The sequence below is a fragment of the Dermochelys coriacea genome, chromosome 9 (genome assembly GCF_009764565.3).
Source record: "Dermochelys coriacea isolate rDerCor1 chromosome 9, rDerCor1.pri.v4, whole genome shotgun sequence".
Classification (NCBI taxonomy): Eukaryota; Metazoa; Chordata; order Testudines; family Dermochelyidae; genus Dermochelys; species Dermochelys coriacea.
Window position 1 is genome coordinate 32,342,142 of NC_050076.1, and position 19,071 is coordinate 32,361,212.

At 39.2% G+C, this 19,071-nt stretch overlaps 1 protein-coding gene across 12 annotated transcripts in view; it reads right to left on the minus strand.

Annotated features, from left to right (window-relative positions):
* Nucleotides 1-19,071, minus strand: part of LOC119860945 (U2 snRNP associated SURP domain containing) — a 75,120-nt gene that overhangs the window by 18,178 nt on the left and 37,871 nt on the right. For 11 of the 12 annotated variants that reach the window (XM_038415158.2, XM_038415156.2, XM_043492866.1 and 8 more), the window contains 9 exons: nt 12,371-12,582; nt 11,359-11,402; nt 7,609-7,713; nt 6,132-6,198; nt 5,886-6,049; nt 3,318-3,480; nt 2,648-2,727; nt 937-1,024; nt 73-195 (listed from right to left, as the gene is read on the minus strand). In XM_038415158.2, coding sequence (XP_038271086.1) covers nt 73-195; nt 937-1,024; nt 2,648-2,727; nt 3,318-3,480; nt 5,886-6,049; nt 6,132-6,198; nt 7,609-7,713; nt 11,359-11,402; nt 12,371-12,582 — 1,046 coding nt within the window. Of the gene's footprint in view, nt 1-72; nt 196-936; nt 1,025-2,647; nt 2,728-3,317; nt 3,481-5,885; nt 6,050-6,131; nt 6,199-7,608; nt 7,714-11,358; nt 11,403-12,370; nt 12,583-19,071 lie in introns of those variants that run through there. The other variant, XM_043492871.1, reaches the window with a different exon arrangement.

Here is a 19,071-nt window from a genome sequence, read left to right on the forward strand (position 1 = left end):
GCAATTTTTTCTGGTTGCTTCGCCCCATTGCATCATCATCAAGGTTTAGCATTAGTTAAGCCAAGCACTTACCTCTATTTCTTTTTCTTCTATAATATTTACAAGCCCCAAGAAAATATTCTGCAGTTTGATCAAAAACGGTTCTGGATAAATCGCCCAGTCTTCCCATGCTCTGAAGCATGTCATTACCCGTTGCTAAAAATAGAAAAATGCTAGCACTTTGTAATAAGAAGTATTTTAAAATTATCAGAAGTTTAGAGCACAGCACTATAAAACTATACAAGTTTTAAAACATGCATTTGGCATATAATCAATTTTCAACAAAAATACTGTATGTTTTCTGCACATAGAAATTAGAAACAAATTTAGTTTAAAAGTAGCAAATGACCATTCTCTGTTAAGGTTTTATAAAGTCTAATCATCAACCACTAACAAAAAAAAAGGGTGAAAATAAGATTGTGTATTCTGCGTCCGGTAATTTCTTCTCACATTAAGATTTCTTACACTGAAACGTACATTGTCTAATACAAAACTAAAAAGCGACCCTCCCAGAACAAATCCATTCTCAAATGCTACATTTCTTTCCCAATTCCATGACTATATACTTAATTACATATTTAATCTATTAGTAGTCGTATTTTCTTCATTTATATTGATTTTTACTCTTCAGCAAAAACCTTCTAATAGAAAAGCTGTTTTTCTTCTTCTAAGCATTTTTAAAGTAACATTTGTATAAGGACACAGTTTGAACACAAATTCAAATTCTTCTATGATAGAAGAGACAGAAATGGAACTCTGCATGTTCAAAATGGTACTATCCTTAATTTGGAAGTTTAGGGTTTTAAATCAACTTTTGTTTATGAACACATTCTCTTGTGCCGAAGTACATTACTAATTCACGTTTTCAATATGTCATATAAACAATAATGCACATACCTTGAAATTTTCAGACTGTAGATGGCCTTGTATTGTACGGTAGGTAGCATTGAGATCAGAAAATATCTGACATAATTTTGTTTCAAAACTGGAATTAAACACATTTCTTAAATTAAACAGTGTAACATGAGGATTGTAATCTAATTCCTACTGCATGCATCTGGAACCTATTCCTTTAAAACACTGTGGTTTCATCATGAGGATTCGTAGCCATGAACTGAACTATAAACCAAATACAGTTACCATATGTGAAATTTGCTTCAGTGAATGGTGGAATTATATGGGGAGATACTCATCAGTTCTTCAAACCCTTTACACTGTGTAGTAGGGATGAAGTGGCATAAAAGCACTGTATCCAGGCAGGAAACAGTCCCTCTGTGAAGACACCGTGGAAGACAGAAATAAGCCTCTCTTATAAGGCCTGACACAGGGGCATGCTGAGTGGAGGGCTGCAACCTTTTGGGGAGTCCAAACAGTGCTGCAGCCTGGAAGGCTGCCATAACTTTAACAAGGCTCCAAAGAAACCCAGGAGCAAAAGGGTACAAAGGCTTGCTCCCTCTCCATGGTTGCAAGTTCTATACTGTGCCTCTTACAGTGCTTGGAATATTCTGAGTTTAGATTCTGTGCTATAGCTATCTTCCAGATTTTCAAATGACAAAGTCAACATTTAAAGGACACTTCTGTCTGCTAGATTTACTTGCTATACTATTATTACAAATAACATCAACAGCCCCAATTCTATAATGGGGCTCCACATTGGTGTGAGGGACCACCCGCATGACTCTAATTGCAGAAATGGTGGGCGGGGGAGGCGGAAGAAGGAGCAGAGAGAGAAAGGGAGCTAACAACGGAACATCACTGAATGAAGGAAAAAATATTTCTATATTCTTTCAGTTGTATTCTTTGTGCGTTTGACAGGATTTCATACATAGTCAGTTTCAAGATTTCCTTGTACAATATGCTTCTCCTTGTTTATATGGGTCTTTTACACAGCAACATGAGAGAGAAGAAACGTGATTGTAAAACAATAAAATTCAGCACAGAAACTTAGGGACAGATATATCTGAAACACCTAACAACTCATATTTTTTAAATGAATTTGATTTCAAGTTGACATTGTCTCTTTCACTCCAAAAGTTCAGCACATTTGGCAGTAAATTCAGTGCAACTGACCACAAAATAAGAAACTGAGGTGATAAACTATGTCACAAAGGAGCAGCTGTTCCTATCATTCTAATCCCTGCTACTATTTGATCCACTGATACAAATTAGGCTACAAAAGGGTAACAAGAGTAAAATGAAAACTAAGAAGCTAGGTGAGGAAAACTGTGAAGGGAATGGAAGGAAAAAACAACAGAAAATTGTTGTTCTAGGCAGCAGCCTAACTGTTGCAAATGGGTACTGAGATCTTAAGGTCACTTCTAAAATTCAAGCCAATGAAAACCATGTGCATAAATGAAAAGATGGTCATGAGAGAAAAAAAACAAAGCAAAAAGGGCACACTTACCACATATTTTAAAAGCATGCTATATACTATGAGGGCGTGCGATAATGATACCCACACCAATGAAGTAAGGTTTATCATGTCGTATTTACAATACAATATTGCACTGCCCCTTTTATCCAGAGGGAAAAACTAGATGCATGTACTTTTAAAGCTATGATTACATTCCTTTATTTCTATAAAGAATGTAAGAAACTTGATACTTACAATTTTCTATAATATGAGGCATTGGCAACTTTAGCTGAAGAGTTGTATAACACATCTGACACCAAATATAATCTTGCAATCTACAACGAAGAGCATCCAAATTAAGACCAACTTTTTAAAATTTAAATTATGCTGTGATAATACTGTGATATCTTAGGATAATACAAGACATGCAAATTCAAGAGACTTTTGTCTATTTTAAATTAAATTAAACTAGCTTGATGCCAGCTTTCCTTTCCTACGTTTTTATCCATTTTCAGCAAGAACAGTCATCAGAACTTAAGTACATATATTTGCTGTATAATCGTATCAGGTAAAGATTAGAATTCTGATTTGTTTTTCATATTTATGAAAACTCACAATATTCTATTCAGACAGTGAAAAGGCAACCTCCCATCTGTCTGTGCCCCCCCGTACACAAGGCTAATTTAAAAGGAATGGAAAGTGTGAAAAGTTTTGAATGGAAAAATATTAGGCAAAGAAAGAATAAGAATTTGCTTGAACAAAACGGCCCTTTTCAGAAGAATGAAAAACCACCTTCAAACTCTGGTTTTAATACAGAAACTCAGTATCATTTTAAATATGGGGAACAATACTTTTAACTGCATGCACCCATTATAGAGAAAGGTCCCCTAATTATACATAGTAAAATTAAAAAAATTCTTCATACCTTTTTAGGAAGAGGAGTCTTCAGAATGGACAATGACTCAGTAATGCAGTCTACAATTTCTTCAGCAGCTTCAGCATTATTAAGACAGAAAACCATTGCATCGCCAATATCATTCTTACGAGGCGTTAATCCACGCAGGATTTCCTCTAATTTGTCTCTCTGCCTAAAATTTCACAGTTTTTCACATTTTCATATAAATTTAACAGCACTTTGCCTATAAATTTCTAATTAAGCTTGTAGTGAGACCAACTTGTTTAGGGCCAAAGTAACCTTTATATTATAATCTGTTATATGTTTTCAGTGATTAAGGTATACATATTCATTAAGATGAAAACCTCCTAAACATTAAATTTAAAGACAAACTAGGCACTAAAACAGACCAAAAGCTACTGAAAACTCTCCTCTAGTCTATGCCAAGTTGTACCCTATTTTCAAAGCTATACATATTACAAAAAGAAAAAGGAGTACTTGTGGCACCTTACAGACTAACAAATTTATTTGAGCATAAGCTTTCGTGAACTACAGCTCACTTCATCGGATGCATGCAGTGGAAAATACAATAGGGAGATTTTATATACACAGAGAACATGAAACAATGGTTGTTACCATACACACTGTAACGAGAGTGAGCAGGTAAGGTGAGCTATTACTTCTGGGTTACCTACTACAGGACAGGCCCAACAAAGAAAATAACAAAACGCCACTAGTCATCACTTTCAGCCCCCAACTAAAACCTCTCCAGCGCATCATCAAGGATCTACAACCTATCCTTAAAGACGATCCCTCACTCTCACAGATCTTGGGAGACAGGCCAGTCCTTGCTTAAAGAAAGCCCCCCAACCTGAAGCAAATATTCACCAGCAACCACACACCACACAACAAAAACACTAACCCAGGAGCCATCCTTGCAACAAAGCCCGATGCCAACTGCGTCCACATATCTATTCAGGGGACACCACCATAGGGCCTAATCACATCAGCCACACTATCAGAGGCTCGTTCAGACTGAGTCAATCTACCAATGTGATATATGCCATCATGTGCCAGCAATGCCCCTCTGCCACGTACCTTGGCCAAACCAGACAGTCTCTACGTAAAAGAATAAATGGACACAAATCTGACATCACGAATCATAACATTCAAAAAATCAGTCGGAGAACATTTCAATCTCTCTGATCACTCGATTACAGATGTCAAAGTCGCAATATTACAATAAAAAAACTTCAAAAACAGACTCCAATGAGAGACTGCTGAATTGGAATTAATTTGCAAACTGGACACCATTAAATTAGGCTTGACTAAAGACTGGAAGTGGATGTGTCATTAAACAAAGTAAAACTATTTCCCCATGTTTAGTTTTTCCCCCTCACGTCCCGTTCCTCACGTTCTTGTCAACTTCTGGAAATGGCCCACCTTGATTATCACTACAAAATAATTATGTTGGTGAAAAGAAAGAACAAATAATGGAATAGAAGTCCACACATTGGCTTTTAGCAACATATGGGGAAAAAAGGTTGGCAAAATAGAAGACGTTTATAAGGAGAGAAATGTTAGACCCTATTTTCCTCTCATAATAGTGTAACAAGTGATTCAATTACATGGACTTCAGTAAAGTTATTCCTAATTTATGTCTATATGAGAGGAGTATCAGGCCTGTGATTTTCAATATTTTAAGAGGGTTTGGATACAAAAAGGTATATGCAAGAATACACTTATTGTGAACTCTCTTTTGTGTACAATAGTCTTAGAATTTGTTTGTCAAATGGAAGACAAGACTGTAGGGAGAATAATTTAATTTTCCAGCTTCTATTTTGAATTGAGTTGAAGTTAACCTGTCTGTTTTCAGTAAGTTTAGCCACAAAGTTCTTTTTGTAACATAACAGTTTGTGCACTACTGTTGTTAACATGTCATCGCAGTTACAGCAAATGGAAGAACAGAACTTTATATTGCCCTGTGAACTAAGTTTCTCTCTGCAATTAGTAGCTATTTCATATTTTAAATTTCCAGTCAACAAAATCAGTGGATATAAAATTATTAAAAGTCTATCAGATTAGAATAAGGTCAAGATCAATCACCTTATCACCAGAATTTGATCTAACAGGGACAACAACATTTACATTTAACTCTTTTCAGACATCCAAAAGCAGGCAATGTTTACCTGCTCATTTATTTTCTCCAGCCCAGACTCTGGAATTGTATTCACCCACCAACAGATGTAGATAAGAAACCAACAAATACTTTGACATCATCCTTCCAACCCCCATAAATAGGGGGCTACACTGACATAAACAGTCTGAGCACTTCTCAAGCAATTAAACAAGCCAGGGCAAGCCAACTCAACACAATCTAAGTCAAAAGCAAAAGGTGACTAGGAGTTAATCACACTAAAAATCCATGAAGTGTACTAAAAACATAACAATAGTTCTAAGAGTTCCAAACTCCTAACATTATGGTAAAACAAAGTAGGGTGCCTGGGATGGCATATCATACTACTTTAAAAAAAACAAATTAGCAGGTAAGACATTACAATGACTTAATTGAAAATACTAGATCTTTTAAATTCTTACTCCTCCTTAAGTGCACCCTTCTTGTTAGGTTCCTCTACAAACGCTTCAGTTTCTTGCTCTTCTGACATCCCATGCAGGTATGGATTTAATGGTGGTGGCCTCCAAAATGATCCATTTTTGAACATACGAAAATCTTCTGTCCTCCACTTGGTTGGAGCATCTCCCTAAAAAGAGCAATAATATTTCACAGGGTTCCTGTACTTTATTATGTGCAACACTGTGAATTATCACCAACATATTACTTGCCTGTAAAATTGAATAAAGCTTCCATCTGTAATATACATGGGCTGGAGTTTGGTTTTCAAACAAAAACCTAAGCCAAAGCGGGGAGAAACAAAAAGTAAAGCATGTCATTGCAAGTATACATCAAACACAATTCAAAGGAAATACTATTTAAAGAAATGAAAGGCATCAATATGCAACTCCTTCCCCTCATCCCACTCTGGCCACAGAGCGATCAAGAGCAGCAGAAGTAGAGTGCTGCCCCTGCACAGTGAGAGCAGCTTTGGAGAACCAACACATGGAGACACACACAAGCGGCATGATGAAAAGCAAAACTCCATTAGAGTTCCCTGAGCCCCAGGACTGAGTAGGATTTTGGTAGCACAGCTACTGGACCTACAAAAATTAAGTGGCTTGTCCCACTGCAAGGGGGAGATATCAGCTTGAAGGGCTACTATAGCCCCTAAGACTACACTAGAAATTGTAGAGGTACTCTGTAGAATATAGTTCAAGTTACTCAAGTTGTACATGAGGGACTAGAACTGGTCAAAAGTTTTTCAACTGAACAGTTTTCCACTTCAAAATGCTGCATTGACAAAATCTAAACATTCTGTGGGAATATTGTGGCAGGCCAAAGTGCTTTGTTTAGAATTTTATAATATAACAGCATAAATTAAGATGAAAGTTAAAACAAAGTTGACATGAAACACTTCAAACATTGAAATTAAGGTAAGGTGGTTTTGATTTTTTGAATTGCAGTTTTTCATAAATTTTGAAGTTCCATTCAGATTCAGGACAAAAGGAAATTTCAAAATGTCAGAGTTTCTTAAGACAGAAATTCTGAATTTCAACCACAGATCTTATCCAATTCCTGCTCAAAGTTAATAGAAAGACTCCTAACTTTTACCGAAGTCTGGCATTCACGTATCACGTTGTGTAAAATATGCATTTTGTACTCTACTATTATCAATGACATTGAACTCTTCAGACTACTAGGAGTCACATGTCATTTGAAAGATAATTTTATTGTAGATCATCAGTAAGGTTTTGACTTCACCAATGGCATGAGCATTAGAGCTCACCAAAACAGTTTACCATTGGAAAACACCCTTTTGACAAACCAGAATTTCTCTAAATTGCACTGACATTTCATTTTTAAAAAGTTAGAAAAAAATCATGTTGAAAATGCCAAAACTGAATGTTTTGTTATTTAACAAAAATCTTCAATTTTTCATTTTGAAACTATTTTGTTTAGAAATTTTTTTGGGGGGGAGGAAATTTCATTTCACAAAAAATTTTGAAGTTTTGGCTTTTCATCCTGACTCAGGATACGTGAACAATTAGTAAAACTCACTCATTTCCAAAATTTTAACTTATTTACATTCAAGATATCCACCCAGAAAGCATCTCCCACTACAATATTTTAAAAAAGATAATTACTAGCAATAACTGAAACAATTATTAAATTAACTGTTAATACAAATTAAACAAAAATAAGCACCTGAACATTGGATTGTTGATTTCTCGGTTCATGATCATGGCTTCAAACATAGGCCCTTCACGTACCACAAACTCTATCATTCGATGTATCAATGCGAGCAAATTCCTACAACAACAACACAGTTAAAGAAAAATGGATTCAGACCTAACGCTATACAAAACTACACTCCACCTAAGATACTATAACTGTGTGCAGGAGATTATTTTGCTGTACTGTTAAAAAAATAGTATAAAAATAAGGTAACGTGGAGCAACCGTGCTAAATGAAATGATGCCTGATAAAGGTGGAGCGTGCATTTTCTAAGTGAAGCTCTTATTCCTAAACGTCAACAACTTAGCGCACAGTCATCTTCTGCCTTAGTCAAAACTAACCTTTGCCTTAGTCAAAGCTAACATAACTATCTTAGCTATAAAAAAGGGCAACTGAACACCAAAAAGTGATCTAAATCAACAAAAAGTGATCCCTGAACTAGTGCTGATATATTAAATCTAAAATGTACAGATGCATTTAAAAACTTAGTCAGTATTCTGTAGACTGTGTCTACTGTTTGCTTGCAGTACTCAAAATTAATACAAGTTATCATTTTAACCTATTTAATAGAAACTCCATCCAGCTTTCAAGCTAAAGACATACAAAAGAAAGAAATATCTGGGTGTGCAAAATTGTGCATCAGCTTTCCTGACACAAACCAGGTGGAGATTTTATTAAAATTAGGCCATTAAGGAGCCAACATCCTTTTGGTCAAAGTTTAAGATGTATGCCATTAAAACAACCCTGTACATCATTTATCAAGACATACATTTGATGTTTCATCCATTTTATAGCAACCCAAACTCAATGAGACAAATTACAATTCCAAAATCTATACAGATTGCTAGATCCCATGTTGCTCCACACAACAGCCTTAGACATTCAGTTAGATGAATCAGTCAGATGAAAATCTGAAAATATTTTTTAAATTTGAAAATTTAGGCCCGCTTAAAGACTGGTAAAACAACTCCTGCAATCTGGTAGAAACTGATTTTCAATCAGAAAATATTTACTATTTAACAGTGACCTTCTGTTGGCTAAACCACTATTAAAGTAGGATGCAAATTGGTTTACATTTTGAAACAGGGCCCTAAGTTTTCAAATATAGGTCATAGCCTACACATATCAATGAAAGGCTTCACGATGTAAGTATTTCAGATATGGTGCAAGCAAAACAAATGCAGCTTTACTTTTAGCTGGTTTGTGTTTTTACCCCATACGAGTTATTTAAAGCAAAACAAAAGGATATTGGCTCTTTGAACATTGTATGTATATTTCCCTTTCAGTGACCCCCAAATAGGTTATAACTCAAAGTGTTACGTTTAAAATTTGGTAACTGTTCATAAAAGAAGATACAGAATTACTTCATTTGTGTCTCCATGTACCAAAGTGCTTAATATGATTACTAGGTGATGACTATTTTATTTTTTTACCGTCTTAATAGTTCAAAGCTCTCACAGATGTAAAGTTTTTAAGCGGACAATTTTTTTCCACAAAACTAAAGAATGGAATGAAAAAAAAAATTGAAGACTAAAGAAATAAAATCTGCCCCTATAGCTTTAGAAGTTGGCAAATGGTCTGAATTATGTATTAATTATTACTAGGACCACTTTCCCTTCATATATCACACAAAAGACCGAAAGTAGTACTTTAATTAAGCCCTACCTAGAACTCAGGGGTTTTTTTGCATACTAATACATTCGACAAGCTTGGAAACATCCTGCAGAAAACATACTCAACATAATTCTGCAAGCCATTTTATTCAGTGCAGTGTTCTGAAAGTTCAAGTAGCAAGAATGTTTCACAACGTGCAAACTAACTGTATTTGAAAATATCAGTGTAAAATTACAATTAGACTTTCCAGCCTCCTGATGCTGATAAAAATCACAGATTTTTTTTTTTTTTTTAAGGCCAGAAGGGATCACTATGATCATCTAAACCAACTTCCTGCATAACACAGCCATGGAAGTTTACCCAGCAACTCCATCATCAACTCCATTAACTTGCGATTGAACAAGAGAATATTTTTAGAAAGATATCCAGTCCTAACTGCAAGACTGAATATGAAAAAAGATTTAGCACATCACACGTCTGAAAAGGTCATATCACTTCTAATATCTACAGTGAGAATCCAATACTTTAAAACCAGTTTCTCTTGCAAAACAATGAAAATACAAACAGAAAATCTTCAGTGTTTAGAATACATGCAATATTAAATATTGTTCAAATGAACAGGAAGGAAACTGGCTTTACAATCTTAGGCCCCAATCTTGCAGATATTTACACATTATCTGTAATCATGTGAGTAGTCCCACTGAAGTCAATCACATAAATTAAATGTTTGCACAATAGGGACATTGTATAGTATTTTCCCACTACTGGCACCACTAATGTCACTTCAATCAAGTTACCAACAGGAAACTAAAAAATGTTGAATTTAAAGTTATTTTCTAATACAGTTCAGTTAATATCTAATGAATACTCCTCACCATGTGAGCTTTCAAAATGCTGCAATACATAAAATGGGAGCAGAGTTTTCTCTGAAAGCTAGTTGCACTACACACAATCCTAGTTTAATACTTGTTTTACTAACCAATAAATCTTTCTAATTTCTGATTTTACAGGCAAATTCCTGCTGGCCACTATAATTTTCCCACATCACTGTTCAAAACTTGCACCACCCTGAAATTTAGCAAAATTACCACTGCATTTGAGTATACTGTGAAATATGTTTATACTACTGCCTTAAACTATTTTTACAAAAGCCTTTATACAAAAAAATAGGGGCTATTTTATGACAATAAAAACAGTGTAGTACAAAAGGATGATAGTTTAAAGTGCATTATTTAAAAATGTCAATTATCGTAAGTTGGCCAACAAAAAATGTCTTTCAGTTACAATAAAACCACATTTATTGGAGCCGATCGTACCAATGTCTGGTCAAAAACTGTATACTTTCCCAATCCATCCCATGATGTTTTCCTGGTCCCCCGCTGCCGCAGACAGTTCAGCTGGTGTTGCTCACCAAGGCCAATGTCAAAGAGAATTTGGTATTCTTTTGTGCTATTTACTTTTTAAACCAGTGTTGTGTTCCTATGTTTGGGAAAAGGTTTTAGCTTAACTGAGCAAGGGTATACCTACATCAGTGCCTCTACTGCTACACTAATGTGAGGCCAAAAATAAATACATACTCCTTGCATTACAGAACACCCTTTTCCACCTGATTACATATCTAGCTGACTGCTGTGTCTAAAATTTTAAAAAAGGGTAACTTAAAGCTCAGTTAATAGGGTCAACTGAACCAGCGTTCTGAGTTATATGTTCATAATTCAGAAAAGAAATCAGTACTACATTAGATTCAGAAATGTTACAGACCTAAAGTATTCAGGTGTTAATGGCAAGACCTACAAAATTATCACTAATCTTAAATACTTCTCAGACTAATGTTCTCTGATGAAATTACACAAACTACACCCTTGTATTCAACTCGGGCTGCTGAGAATCATAATTCTGTTCTTCTCCACCAAACAAAAACTGCTGAGGTAAATATTAAATGTGAAATATAGACTGTAAAACAAATGAATTTCCATTATAAGTAGTATGAAAGAACCATTGCTCAGTCAAGCCATTACCTTTTCCTCAACATCACAATTTTTCTTTAAAATTCCGAAGGGGATATTTTCTATATTTAGATCAGTAATAATAAAGAAAAACATGTACCTTTCTGTTGGGATAACCACTTTGACTATGGCTTGCGACAGAGTCTGTATATGAAGTCACATCAGATAATAAACATAGAATATGTGAGTATTGTTAACAAGTAACAAGCAAAAATATACATATGCATTGAAAATACTACACATCTATCACAAGATTTGCAGGCAATCACTGCTGGAAAGTTATAACTAAGCAATTACATAAAAAGCAGATGGTTGTGTTCAGTGAATCACAAAAGTTCACTAATTGCAAAGTATTAGAACATTCCTGTCGGAATGCACATCAATGCACTGAATAAGTACTACACTGAGAATAATTAAGGAGTTTTGATTTATGAAACAATTCTCAACTATTTGACCTGGCTCATCCTGATTTTTGCTACTCTGTTCCCAAGCCTTTTAAAAAATAACCCTATCATTTAAGTGTCATTCAATAAAGAATCAACAAATTCTTACAAATGTAAATCAAATTGGTTTGTGTTTAAAAAAAAATACTTACCCTTCATTTTTACTGTCATAACTAATGTTCTAAAAACCTCTGAAAATATTCTGACTCCAGAACTATCCTCAAATACTGACTCAATATCTGAACTTACTGGCAGCCATCTAGACAGAAGAACTATTTTATGAGCTCATTCTAGTGCAAAAAATAAGCTATCTGAATTCAAATGTAGCATTTGCTTTAAAGGAAATAATTTAGATACTGCAAATTTGGCAGCTTACAAAAGGGGGGGACGTAGGAGAAAAAAACCCAGGGAGCTTGGAGGGGGAAAATGATGGCCAGATTTAAAAGAGTAATGAAAATAAGACAAGGCCCAATACCATGCCCTAATGTACTCAGACAATGCCTCAGGGATAAAGGTCCCTTGGGCTAAGGCAGGGAACAGCTCAGATTGTGTAGCTAAGGGCCACCTGAAACAGACTGAACAATGCAATTCTATAAAGCCACTGAAAAAGACTACCATAGATTTAATATTTTTAAATTAGATATGGCCCAGGGTACATTTTTAAGTTACCTTCTCAAAATCCTCCTTGTTTTTTGGTGGTGGTAACATGGGAGCATTAGGGTTCTTCAATCTCTCTCTAGGCTGAGCGTTAAAAGGCAGTCCTGATGGAGGTGGTGGGAGGGTATGTTCCATCATGGAAGGTGGAATGTATATTGGGTGTGGTGGAATCGGTACAGCTTTGCCCCAACCTAGCTTCATTTCAAAGGACATAATCATCTTGCCTGCAAAAGTGAAAGGTTATAGTTGATAAAACTGAAAGCTACATCAAAGCTGTGCCACTGTTTGCAATGTTTCATTACGGCTTTTGGGCCTGTGCCTGCCTATACTAAGGTTAATCTGTTTTCGTTTACACTGTATGATAAGATTATACCAAGACTGCAGGTTACCTCATACCAAAATGAAAGCCCACTACATACTTCTTTTTGGAGGGTTTCAAAGCATGCCTTCAGGAGAGTACAGTGCACGTAATTTTTAAAGAACCAACAAGACCCAGAGAAATCATAGGTTCTTTGCATATATACTGAAGCTGAACATTCCAAGCCCTGGTCTATACTATGACATTTCACCATGTCTGACCACAGCTGCCAATCATTTTGGCTGATCCACAGTTGAATGTTGTTCCACAATCCATGTAAAACAGAATGAAACATAGTCAGCATACTATATTTAAACCCTAAATGTTGTCAGAATGGTAAAGCTTCAGCAAATATTAGCTTTCCAAATACTAGGTTTCTCCATATGGAAGTTCTGAAATGAGTATTAAACAAGCTACTCCTTAAGGGAGGCCAAAGATGGCATTAATGTAGGATACAGGGAAGGTAAGAAGCTCTCATTACACAACAGGAAGTATATAAAAAACAAGGACAATAAAAATTGTTAAATAGTTATCCAAACTGGAGAATAAATAACTACCATATTAAAAAAAATCTGAAGTTTTATTCAGAAACATACATTTTAATGAGTGCAAATCAAAATTGTACACTCGAATTTTAAATGCACTTTTGGAGCATGATCTCTCTTTATTATCCAAAAAACTCTGCCAGAATGCCCTCTGGGAACTTTCAACTTCAAAGCAATCCCTAGCAGTCATAGTAGCAAAATTGAACCAACCACCGCTAGCCATTCTACAGCTGGTCATATCTTCCTTAATCCAAGAAAAAAATGTATTCATCATACTATGCTCACTGGCAACAACAAAAATGGAAATGTAGGCTGGAGAGAAAGCCTTTCCCCTCATCCCCTTACGTAAAAGCAGTACTTTAATAAGTACTTTTCTTTCAAGGTTTATGTTGTATCTTCACTTGTCAGATTCTTCTCTTTATCCCTTGCCAGTATTACAGCACAAGTTTTATGCATCAAGTCTAAAACTTTATGATCACTGTGTTAAATTCAATTGATTCTAATACTCAAATAAAATTGATGAGCTATAAAATAGTCTGTACAAAGTTATTTAGGCCCAGTCTACACTAAAAAAGATTTGCCAATACAGAGGTACCATACTAGTAACCTAGGCCATGTCTGCACGAGCGTGTGTTTGCTGGGAGGGCAGGGAGAGAGCCTGAGTGAGTGTCTGATTGGCTGCTAGCCTGCAGGGGGCGGGCATTAGGGTGTCTGTGTGTTTGCGTCAGGGAAGCCTGGCTGTTTAAAAATAGTCAGAGCCTCGCGAACCAGCTGAGCGGCAGCGAACCAGCTGAGCAGCGGGGACAGCAGAGCAGCTCACAGCAGGAGTTTGCCTGGGACTGGTAAGTATCCGAGTGTGTGTGTTTGCTTGCTGAGGAAGTATCCGAGCGTGTGTTTGCTGGGAGGGCAGGGAGAGAGCCTGAGTGAGTGTCTGATTGGCTGCTAGCCTGCAGGGGGCGGGCATTAGGGTGTCTGTGTGTTTGCGTCAGGGAAGCCTGGCTGTTTAAAAATAGCCAGAGCCTCGCGAACCAGCTGAGCAGCGGGGACAGCAGAGCAGCTCACAGCAGGAGTTTGCCTGGGAGTTCGCCTGGAGTGAGCCCAGTGAGGCTTACATCTTGCCAACGTCTCTGAGGAAGCTCATAGTAGGTAGGTGATATGGAAGGGGGGGGTTCAGCTGTTGTGACCTGCACTGGATGTGCCATGTTTGTCTTTCTTCCACAGGACAGAAGCGACTTTGTCTGTACAAAGTGCAAGCTGGTCTCCATATTGGAAGAGAAGATTGAAGGTCTGGAGCAACAGGTAACGACCCTGCGTTGTATACGAGAGACTGAGGATTTTCTGGACCAAACTCAGGATAGCCTTCTAGGGGCACAAAGCTCTAAAGATATAGAGCAGGTTGCACAGAGGAGCCAAGAGGCCAGTGAAGAAGCTTGGCAACATGTGACCTCCAGAAGAGGTAAGCGGAATGTCCGGGTTCCAGTAACACAGACACAGGTAACTAACCGCTTTCATGTTCTCTCCACAGGTACCAATGCGGAGAGTGGACCAGATGATAGGTCTGGGGGGAGAAAGCAGAAGGAGACTCCGCTGGTTGGGAGGCATGAGATGCGATGTCCTGAGGTTGGGGGTTCCACGACCACCACTCCCAAGAGGAGAAGGCGGGTGGTGGTGGTCGGGGACTCTCTCCTCCGGGGGACTGAGTCATCTATCTGCCGCCCTGACCGGGAAAACCGAGAAGTCTGCTGCTTGCCAGGGGCTAAGATTCGTGATGTGACGGAGAGACTGCCGAGACTCATCAAGCCCTCGGATCGCTACCCCTTCCTGCTTCTCCACGTGGGCACCAATGATACTGCCAAGAATGACCTTGAGCGGATCACTGCGGACTACGTGGCTCTGGGAAGAAGGATAAAGGAGTTGGAGGCGCAAGTGGTGTTCTCGTCCATCCTCCCCGTGGAAGGAAAAGGCCTGGGTAGGGACCGTCGAATCGTGGAGGTCAACGAATGGCTACGCAGGTGGTGTCGGAGAGAAGGCTTTGGATTCTTTGACCATGGGATGGTGTTCCATGAAGGAGGAGTGCTGGGCAGAGACGGGCTCCATCTTACGAAGAGAGGGAAGAACATCTTTGCCAGCAGGCTGGCTAACCTAGTGAGGAGGGCTTTAAACTAGGTTCACCGGGGGAAGGAGACCAAAGCCCTGAGGTAAGTGGGAAAGCGGGATACCGGGAGGAAGCACAGGCAGGAATGTCTGTGAGGGGAGGGCTCCTGCCTCATACTGGGAATGAGGGGCGATCAACAGGTTATCTCAAGTGCTTATATACAAATGCACAAAGCCTTGGAAACAAGCAGGGAGAACTGGAGGTCCTGGTGATGTCAAGGAATTATGACGTGATTGGAATAACAGAGACTTGGTGGGATAACTCACATGACTGGAGTACAGTCATGGATGGTTATAAACTGTTCAGGAAGGACAGGCAGGGCAGAAAAGGTGGGGGAGTAGCACTGTATGTAAGGGAGCAGTATGACTGCTCAGAGCTCCGGTACGAAACTGTGGAAAAACCTGAGTGTCTCTGGATTAAGTTTAGAAGTGTGTGCAACAAGAGTGATGTCATGGTGGGAGTCTGCTATAGACCACCGGACCAGGGGGATGAGGTGGATGAGGCTTTCTTCCGGCAACTCACGGAAGCTACTAGATCGCATGCCCTGATTCTCATGGGTGACTTTAATTTTCCTGATATCTGCTGGGAGAGCAATACAGCGGTGCATAGACAATCCAGGAAGTTTTTGGAAAGCGTAGGGGACAATTTCCTGGTGCAAGTGCTAGGGGAGCCAACTAGGGGGAGCGCTTTTCTTGACCTGCTGCTCACAAACCGGGTAGAATTAGTGGGGGAAGCAAAAGTGGATGGGAATCTGGGAGGCAGTGACCATGAGTTGGTTGAGTTCAGGATCCTGACGCAGGGAAGAAAGGTAAGCAGCAGGATACGGACCCTGGACTTCAGGAAAGCAGACTGACTCCCTCAGGGAACAGATGGCCAGGATCCCCTGGGGGACTAACATGAAAGGGAAGGGAGTCCAGGAGAGCTGGCTGTATTTCAAGGAATCCCTGTTGAGGTTACAGGGACAAACCATCCCGATGAATCGAAAGAATAGTAAATATGGCAGGCGACCAGCTTGGCTTAATGGTGAAATCCTAGCGGATCTTAAACATAAAAAAGAAGCTTACAAGAAGTGGAAGGTTGGACATATGACCAGGGAAGAGTATAAAAATATTGCTCGGGCATGTAGGAAAGATATCAGGAGGGCCAAATCGCACCTGGAGCTGCAGCTAGCAAGAGATGTCAAGAGTAACAAGAAGGGTTTCTTCAGGTATGTTGGCAACAAGAAGAAAGCCAAGGAAAGTGTGGGCCCCTTACTGAATGAGGGAGGCAAGCTAGTGACAGAGGATGTGGAAAAAGCTAATGTACTCAATGCTTTTTTTGCCTCTGTTTTCACTAACAAGGTCAGCTCCCAGACTGCTGTGCTGGGCATCACAAAATGGGGAAGAGATGGCCAGCCCTCTGTAGAGATAGAGGTGGTTAGGGACTATTTAGAAAAGCTGGACGTGCACAAGTCCATGGGGCCGGACGAATTGCATCCGAGAGTGCTGAAGGAATTGGCGGCTGTGATTGCAGAGCCCTTGGCCATTATCTTTGAAAACTCGTGGCGAACGGGGGAAGTCCCGGATGACTGGAAAAAGGCTAATGTAGTGCCCATCTTTAAAAAAGGGAAGAAGGAGGATCCTGGGAACTACAGGCCAGTCAGCCTCACCTCAGTCCCTGGAAAAATCATGGAGCAGGTCCTCAAAGAATCAATCCTGAAGCACTTAGAGGAGAGGAAAGTGATCAGGAACAGTCAGCATGGATTCACCAAGGGAAGGTCATGCCTGACTAATCTAATCGCCTTTTATGATGAGATTACTGGTTCTGTGGATGAAGGGAAAGCAGTGGATGTATGGTTTCTTGACTTTAGCAAAGCTTTTGACACGGTCTCCCACAGCATTCTTGTCAGCAAGTTAAGGAAGTATGGGCCGGATGAATGCACTATAAGGTGGGTAGAAAGCTGGCTAGATTGTCGGGCTCAACGGGTAGTGATCAATGGCTCCATGTCTAGTTGGCAGCCGGTGTCAAGTGGAGTGCCCCAGGGGTCGGTCCTGGGGCCCGTTTTGTTCAATATCTTCATAAATGATCTGGAGGATGGTGTGGATTGCACTCTCAGCAAATTTGCGGATGATACTAAACTGGGAGGAGTGGTAGATACGCTGGAGGGGAGGGATAGGATACAGAAGGACCTAGACAAATTGGAGGACTGGGCCAAAAGAAATCTAATGAGGTTCAATAAGGATAAGTGCAGGGTCCTGCACTTAGGATGGAAGAATCCAATGCACCGCTACAGACTAGGGACCGAATGGCTCGGCAGCAGTTCTGCGGAAAAGGACCTAGGGGTGACAGTGGACGAGAAGCTGGATATGAGTCAGCAGTGTGCCCTTGTTGCCAAGAAGGCCAATGGCATTTTGGGATGTATAAGTAGGGGCATAGCGAGCAGATCGAGGGACGTGATCGTTCCCCTCTATTCGACACTGGTGAGGCCTCATCTGGAGTACTGTGTCCAGTTTTGGGCCCCACACTACAAGAAGGATGTGGATAAATTGGAAAGAGTACAGCGAAGGGCAACAAAAATGATTAGGGGTCTAGAGCACATGACTTATGAGGAGAGGCTGAGGGAGCTGGGATTGTTTAGTCTGCAGAAGAGAAGAATGAGGGGGGATTTGATAGCTGCTTTCAACTACCTGAAAGGGGGTTTCAAAGAGGATGGCTCTAGACTGTTCTCAATGGTAGCAGATGACAGAACGAGGAGTAATGGTCTCAAGTTGCAATGGGGGAGGTTTAGATTGGATATTAGGAAAAACTTTTTCACTAAGAGGGTGGTGAAACACTGGAATGCGTTACCTAGGGAGGTGGTAGAATCTCCTTCCTTAGAGGTTTTTAAGGTCAGGCTTGACAAAGCCCTGGCTAGGATGATTTAACTGGGACTTGGTCCTGCTTTGAGCAGGGGGTTGGACTAGATGACCTTCTGGGGTCCCTTCCAACCCTGATATTCTATGATTCTATGATTCTATGCACTACCCCTTATGTCAGCAAAACTTATGTTGCCAAGAGTGTGGAAAAAAAAAAAAAAAAAAAAAAGCTGAGCTACATAAGTTTCGCCAGCATAAGCGCTCATGTGCACAGCTGACGCTCTCCTGCCAACTAGATACTGCCTCTCGTTTAGGCGGTTTTACTATGTCCACGGGAGAGCTCTCTCCCATCGGCATAGAGTGGAGACATGAGCAATCTTACAGCAGCGCACCTGGATCAGTACAGTTGTGCCACTCTATGTTCACTAGAGTAGACATGCCCCTAGGGTAAACACAGCTAGTATCAGCAAGAGTGTGCTTTCACTGGCATAGTTATACCATTTCCCCAAATGAAATAAGCTACACCGTCAAAACACTTTTTTGCAAGTATGTCTGCATCTACAATAAGATTTTGGCAAATATAAAAATGATGTAAAAATATCACATCCCTAATCAATATTACTATACCAGCACAAGTTTTAAGTATAGACGTGGCTTCAATTCACAGCTTTAACAATTTACCAAAAATAACCAATTAACTGTTAACCGTTTTAACTATTTATAATATAGTAGTATCCCTCCCACCCCTCACAAAAATAATAATTTATAATATGGTAGTATCTTTCATACCCTCTGGAAAAAGACTATTTTCACTCTCAGAC